This window comes from Salmo trutta, chromosome 1 (genome assembly GCF_901001165.1).
Source record: "Salmo trutta chromosome 1, fSalTru1.1, whole genome shotgun sequence".
NCBI classification, from domain to species: Eukaryota; Metazoa; Chordata; class Actinopteri; order Salmoniformes; family Salmonidae; genus Salmo; species Salmo trutta.
The window spans coordinates 65,850,568-65,858,451 of NC_042957.1; the positions used below are offsets into that span (position 1 = coordinate 65,850,568).

The window sequence follows — 7,884 nt, forward strand, 5'->3', positions numbered from 1 at the left end:
GTATTTAATAAGATTATTTCTTTAATTCAGATCTAGGATGTGTTGTTTAAGTGTTCCCTTTATTTTTTTGAGCTGTATATTTCTATGGCTGAGACACTCATATCATGACAGATGCTGCTAGACTTTTAGTCAAGATAGCAATTACAGTGTCAAATTCAATGTTATCTAATGTGGCTAATTTTTGGATGTCTGTGTGGAGATAATCAGTGAAAAGGCATGACGCATATGGAAGGTTGTATCACAGTACAGTGAGAGTCAGACCAATGCAAGGCTGTAGTTCACCACATAACCAAAAGGTGGTGGTATAAAACACAGACTACGGGCCAGAAGTCAATTCTCCTATGTCAAAAGGGATCAATCACAGAAAGAAATATGCAATGCAATATTTAATGCACAGAAATTAGTTTATACAAATGGCATTGAATATAATACATTACATTTATGGACAATAGATAATCTATATATACTGGTATAGAATAAAGTTACATTGGTAAGATTATTTTAAACTAAGAGACATGGAAATAGTAACAGAAAAATACTGTTAGAATTTATGTGGATTTGGAAATTGACGTTTTTATGGACTTGAACTGGAAACCTACATCTGTATCACATCAAGAGAACTCTGGTTTTCTCATCCCCAAGCAGTAATCTGAAAATAGAAAAAACACCATCAAAATAGTACAGAATTGTTGAATGTAACATCACTCGACAAGTTGTTGCTTCCACACATTGTTTCTTTAGTTTTTTAAACATAAATGTAAATAATTCCCCAAAATATGTCTTAGACAACACAAGACTTTAACAAGGAAAATCAAGATAAAAAGGTGTTAAATCCACACATTGTTAAACTAGGTTAATGACTCTCCCAGACTTAAGAATTGTATAACAGCACCCATTGTAAGAGTAACTTTCCATAACATAGCTAGCCATTGATTTTAGAGGGACAGTTAATGTTTACCAAGTTGAGGACAAACAGCCCTGTCTAACAGCCATGTTACGATACAGTGCTTTATCGCACAAGACCACATGGTGGTGGATTCTCTTGCTGATTTGCAAGAATTTATGGGCAGACAAGGCTTCTAATCCCACACTTGCAGCTAGTGTAGGCAACTTCCATTCAATAGTAAATATATTGAATTCTAATCTATGGAGCTCCAGTTGGGTAATTATTTTAGTATTAATGGTCATTTCAAGGACAAAGATTAAGGCTGCTCTCCCAACCACAGTGTTTAAGTAGTAGCTTTGGCTCCAGTCTGTTTAAAACCAAACAGGACAATGATGTAAACAGCCAGGTATCCAGGCCCCAGAAGATCAGAGCTGTACAGTACCGTATGAAGCTGGCGGTTAGCAGGGCTCCAGACATGGGTCCCACCCAGTAGATCCAGTGGTAGCTCCAGTAGTTGGCCACCACGGCCGGGCCAAAGGCACGAGCTGGGTTCATACATGCCCCAGACACCGCTCCCCTGTAGAGGACGTGATATAAAAGTGATGCATGAATGAATGATAGAGCATGTGGTGTCTTACGGTACACAGTAAGGAGTGTATTGTGGTGTACTGTGTGTTTTATTGGTAGTGTACAGGTATTTATCTCAGTAGTAGTTAACTATAATGTACAAAGGTAGGCCATTACATCAAACATCAAGACAAAGGAGGATGATTGTGGACTACAGGAAAAAGAGGACCGAGTACACCCCCATTTTCATCGACGGGGCTGCAGTGGAGCAGGTTGAGAGCTTCAAGTTCCTTGGTGTCCACATCACCAACAAACTAACATGGACCAAGCACACCAAGACAGTCGTGAAGAGGGCACGACAAAACCTATTCCCCCTTAGGAGACTGAAAAGATTTGTCATGGGTCCTCAGATCCTCAAAAGGTTCTACAGCTGCACCATCGAGAGCATCCTGACCTGTTGCATCACTGCCTGGTATGGCAAATGCTCGGCCTCCGACCGCAAGGCACTACAGAGGTTAGTGTGACATCCCAGTACATCACTGGGGCCAAGCTTCCTGCCATCCAGGACCTCTATACCAGGAGGTGTCAGAGGAAGGCCCTAAAAATTGTAAAAGACTCCAGCCATCCTAGTCATAGACTGTTCTCTCTGCTACAAAACGACAAGTGGTACCAGAGCGCCAAGTCTAGTTCCAAGAGGCTTCTAAACAGCTTCTACCCCCAAGCCATAAGACTCCTGAACATCTAGTTAAATGGCTACCCAGACTATTTGCAGTGCCCCCCCTCTTTACACCACTGCTATTCTCTGTTGTCATCTATGCATAGTCACTTTAATAACTCTACCTACATGTACATACTACCTAAAATAACCGGTGCCCCCGCACATTGACTCTGTATCGGTACCCCTCTGTATATAGTCTCGGTATTGTTATTTCACTGCTGCTCTTTAATTACTTCTTACTTTTATCTCTTATTCTTATCTGTATTTTTTTAACTGCATTGTTGGTTAGGGGCTCGTAAGTATGCATTTCACTGTAAGGTCTACACCTGTTGTATTCGGCACATGTGACTAATAACATTTGATTTGATTTGTTTGTATCTGAAAAGTTATTCTGCAGAATGTACAGTACAAGTCTTTCTCCAGGCTAATTTCTCAAACCTTTCCAGCCCTCCTCCCATCCTATCCCTTACCCACACACCTTACATCAATCCACTCCATGACCAACCCACCAACTGCTCTTAACCCACACCTTCTACCCCATGGGTCCTCACCCAGCCAAGATGTCTGCGGTCACGGTCAGCCCAATGCAGAGAGGGGCCAACAGGCTGCGGGTGCGTCCATTCACGGCCCCCATACACACCACCATCGTCAGGAACAGAGTCATGATCACCTCTGCCACCGTGGCTGGTACTATCTGGGTGTCTGCCTGCACTGTGATGAATGCTGCTCCTGAAACTTTGGCATAGTTCATGGATGGGGAAATCACCTGGAGAAGGAGATATTTCTGATATGAATATAGGATATGTAGAAAGAAAAGTATAGGTCCAGATACAGAAGAACATTATTTAACATTTGCTTATCGACTGCTACTTTCCACTGGTCATATTCTACCTCTGTTCAGAGTTTGTCTTTTCAAGTGTGATAAAAATAATATACAGTACTAGCCAAAAGTTTGGACGCACCTACTCATTTAAGGGTTTGTCTTTATTTTTTACTATTTTCTACGTTGTAGAATAATAAGTGAAGACATCAAAACTATGAAATAACACATATGGAATCATGTAGTAACCAAAAAGTGTTAAACAAATCAAAATACATTTTAGATTCATAAAAAAAAGCTTTGATGACAGCTTTGCACACTCTTGGCATTCTCTCAAACAACTTCACCTGGAATGCTTTTCCCACATATGCTGAGCACTTGTTGGCTGAATTTCCTTCACTCTGCAGTCCAACTCTTCCCAAACCATCTCAATTGGGTTGAGGTTGGGTGATTGTGGAGGCCAGGTCATCTGATGCAGCACTCCATCACTCTCCTTCTTGGTCAAATAGCCCTTACACAGCCTGGAGGTGTGTTGGGTCATTGTCCTGTTGAAAAACAGATGATAGTCCCAATAAGCGCAAACCAGATGGGATGGCGAATCGCTGCAGAACGCTGTGGTAGCCATGCTGGTTAAGTTTGTCGTGAATTCTAAATAAATCATTGACAGTGTCACCAGAAAAGCACCCCCACACCATCACACCTCCTCCATGCTTTACGGTGGGAACCACACATGCAGAGATCATCTGTTCACCTACTCGGTGTCTCACAAAGACACAGCGGTTGGAACCAAAAATCTCACATTTGGACTCATCAGACCAAAGGACAGATTTACACCGGTCTAATGTCCATTGCTTGTGTTTCTTGGCCCAAGCAAGTCTCTTCTTCTTATAAGTGTCCTTTAGTAGTGGTTTCTTTGCAGAAATTCGACCATGAAGGCCTGATTCACGCAGTCTCCTCTGAACAGCTGATGTTGAGATGTGTTACTTGAACTCTGTAAAGCCTTTATTTGGGCTGCAGTTTCTGAGGCTGGTGTAACGGCTGTCTGAAGAGAGAGTAGACCAAGGCGCAGCGGGTACATGAATACTCATACTTTAATATTATTATTTAAAGTGAGTAACGGGAAAAAACAAGAAACAGAACGACAGCTAACAGATTTGCAGGTTAAACAAACAGCAGTGCAAATACAACTACCCACAAAAACCCAAACCAAACACACACCTATATATAGGACTCTCAATCAGAGGCAACTAGAAACACCTGCCACCAATTGAGAGTCCAACACCCAAACCTAAACATAGAACGTAGAAATACATACAAAAACACAAACCCTCTGCCACGTCCTGACCAAAACTAATACAATTACTCCCTCTGCTGGTCAGGACGTGACAGCTGGTAACTCTAACGAACTTATCCTCCGCAGCAGAGGTAACTCTGGGTCTTCCTTTCCTGTGGCGGTCCTCATGAGAGCCAGTTTCATCTAAGCCCTCAATGGTTTTTGCGACTGCACTTAAAGAAACTGTAAAAGTTCTTGAAATGTTTTGGATTGACTGACCTTCATGTCTTAAAGTGATGCTGGACTGTCATTTCTCTTTGCTTATTTGAGCTGTTCTTGCCACAATATGGACTTGATCTTTTACCAAATAGGGCTATCTTCTGATTGCCTCAAATGCATTAAGAAGGAAAGAAATTCCACACCTGTTAACGGAAATGCATTCCAGGTGACTACCTCATGAAGCTGGTTGAGAGAATCCCTAGAGTTTTCAAAGCTGTCATCAAGGTAAATGGTGGCTACTTTGAAAAATATATTATATGTAAAAATATATTTTGATGTGTTTAACACTTTTTTTGGTTCCTACACTATTCCATATGTATTATTTCATAGTTTTGATGTCTTCACTATTATTCTACAATGTAGAAAATAGTAAAAATAAAGAAAAACCCTGGAATGAGTAGGTGTGTCCAAACTTTTGACCAGTACTGAATATATATATACAGTTCAAAAGTTTGGGGTCACTTAGAAATGTCCTTGTTTTTGAAAGAAAAGCAATGTTTTTTGTCCATTAAAATAACATCAAATTGATCAGAAATACAGTGTAGACATTGTTAATGTTGTAAATGACTACTGTAGCTGGAAAAGGCTGATTCTTTATGGAATATCTACAGTACATAAGGGTACAGAGGCCCATTATCAGCAACCATCACTCCTGTGTTCCAATGGCACATTGTGTTAGCTAATCCAAGTTTATAATTTTAAAAGGCTAATTGATCATTAGAAAACCCTTACGAAATTATGTTAGCACAGCTGAAAACTGTTGTGCTGATTAAAGAAGCAATAAAACTGGCCTTCTTTAGACTAGTTGAGTATCTGGAGCATCAGCATTTGTGGGTTTGATTACAGGCTCAAAATGGCCAGAAACAATTAACTTTCTTCTGAAACTCATCAGTCTATTCTTGTTCTGAGAAATGAAGGCTATTCCATGCAAGAAATTGCCAAGAAACTGAAGATCTTGTACAACGCTGTGTACTACACCCTTCACAGAACAGCGCAAACTGTCTCTAACCATAATAGAAAGAGGAGTGGGAGGCCCCGGTCCACAACTGAGCAAATGGACATTAGAGTGTCTAGTTTGAGAAACAGATTCCTCAAAAGTCCTCAACTGGAAGTTTCATTAAATAGTACCCGCAAAACACCAGTCTCAACGTCAACAGTGAAGAGGCGACTCCGGGATGCTGGCCTTCTAGGCAGAGTTGCAAAGAAAAAGCCATATCTCAGACTGTCCAATAAAAATAAAATATTAAGATGGGCAAAAGAACACAGACACTGGACAGAGGAACTCTGCCTAGAAGGCCAGCATCCCGGAGTCGCCTCTTCACTGTTGACGTTGAGACTGGTGTTTTGCAGGTACTATTTAATGAAGCGGCCAGTTGAGGACTTGTGAGGCGTCTGAAAACTTTCAGGGAACCATAGTAAAACATCCTCAGTACCTCCCTGAAACGTAAAAATTAACATTCCCAGAACAAATCAAATCAAATCAAATTGTATTTGTCACATGCGCCGAATACCTCAGGTGTAGACCTTACAGTGAAATGCTTACTTACAAGCCCTTAACCAACAAAGCAGTTTAAAAAAACTTCTGTTCTCAGAACGTTTAAAAAACATAAAATTTTACCGGTCAGGAAACATATGGCTTCGTTCACAGAACCAATGGGAAACCAAAAATGTATGTTCCCACAACTTCCAAGGAACTAAATGTGCTAGCAGGGTAATGGCCAATGAGCTCTTGACTTTACAAGGTGGTGAAACACAGACTCAACTCATCTTGTTCAGCTCTAAGGATACTGTACATGTAAATGACTGCCAATAGAGTAGAGTGGGTGACTGCCTGCTCACTCAACTCTCATGGATGTCAATTGCTTTATCGTTTTACTGTCCTGGTAGCAGCCAAGAGAAGAGCAGGGTAGGTGTAGAAAGAGATTATTGTCATGATCCATATCTGAAGTGTTGACAGGATGAGGATGATCATACTGTTAGGATGAGTGTGGAATGTATAAGTGTTGTGTATTATGGGACGATCAAACCTCTGAAAGTGTGAAATATCTAGCAAATATTTTCCTGACGTTTACATAGTCTTTATGACAGTAGGCCTAGCCATTTGGTGCCAGGTAGTTACCAAATACTGTATACTGAATTCTTGAACGTTCGTACTAGAAAGTACATATTGTTACCAAATAATTAAGTTAAATAAATGTACATGTTTTCAATGTCAATAAAATACAACAATTATAATTCAAATCCTATTAAATACCAAGTTAGTACTAGTAGAAACAGTGCAACCCACATATTAGTAGGCTACAGAGTACCCACCTTGGCTAGTCCTGCCCCTATCATCCCTCCACACATCTGAGCCAGTATGTAGGGGACCAGCAGTATGATGTTGAGACCCCCGATCAGAAACACAGACACAGACACTGCTGGGTTGAAGTGCCCCCCACTGCAGAGAGAGACATGGAACAATTGAGTTACTCTAATACATTTGAATTAAGTTATTTTATTTTAAACAGTTCACAATAGCTTTTTTTATATGAGGCACATCCTTTAGAAAACAAAACAAACTATTTTAAATATAGAGGCATGTAGCAACAATAAAACCATAATAAGAAAAATTGCTAATATAGATTGCCTCATCAAAATTATACAAGTGTGATTGTAAAATTCTGTTGTGCATTTTAATGATCTATTGTAGGCTACTTTGAAAGCACAGTCATAAAACTTCAAGTCAATGCTGATCAACAGATCCATTACAATTCATTGTTTTTGCAATGAGTTTTTTTCAATCTGTTACACATCAACATAGTGCATGTTGAAAGCCTAGGAACTGACTCTTCTGTCGCTCTGCTAACATTTGAAAACCTGAGCATCAACTTAGCAGCCTAGTCCCAAAACCTATACCATGTCATGGCCAGAAAGGTTGGCTATACAGCACAAACAGATCTAGGACCAGGTTATCACCTTCCATCCTCTCACCACCCACCCCCAGAGGGGCCCCCCAGCCTTACCTGATCTCCCCCAGCACGGCGATGACGATGCCCAGGGCCAGGCCGTGTGCCAGGGCCGGCTGCAGCCTCCCGGTGCCCTCCGTGTTCTCGATCACAGACAGACACCCCACAAAGATAAACAGAGATGAACCCAGCAGCTCTGCCAGACAGGGCTGGATATAACGTTCGAACGCATCCCTGAACGGCTTGGTACCGCTGTTTCCATCTGTGGCTGGATCTGGACCTTTCCCCTCTGGCTGGATCACATTGATGTCCAGGTCCCAGAGCTCGGTCTTAGACTCATATAGAGCCATGGTGTTGGGTTAGACTGTGTGAGACTGGAAACAGCCCATGGGT

General features: G+C 41.2%; 1 protein-coding gene across 1 annotated transcript; it reads right to left on the reverse strand.

Annotated features, from left to right (window-relative positions):
• Positions 1-424: 424 nt before the first annotated feature.
• On the reverse strand, positions 425-7,884 carry LOC115205490 (aquaporin-8). The gene is made up of 5 exons (XM_029771515.1): positions 7,549-7,884; positions 6,857-6,983; positions 2,723-2,937; positions 1,329-1,463; positions 425-649 (listed from the first exon to the last, which is right to left on the reverse strand). The coding sequence occupies exons 1-5, from the start codon at positions 7,839-7,841 to the stop codon at positions 607-609; spliced, it is 813 nt and encodes a 270-aa protein (XP_029627375.1). The 5' UTR covers positions 7,842-7,884; the 3' UTR covers positions 425-606.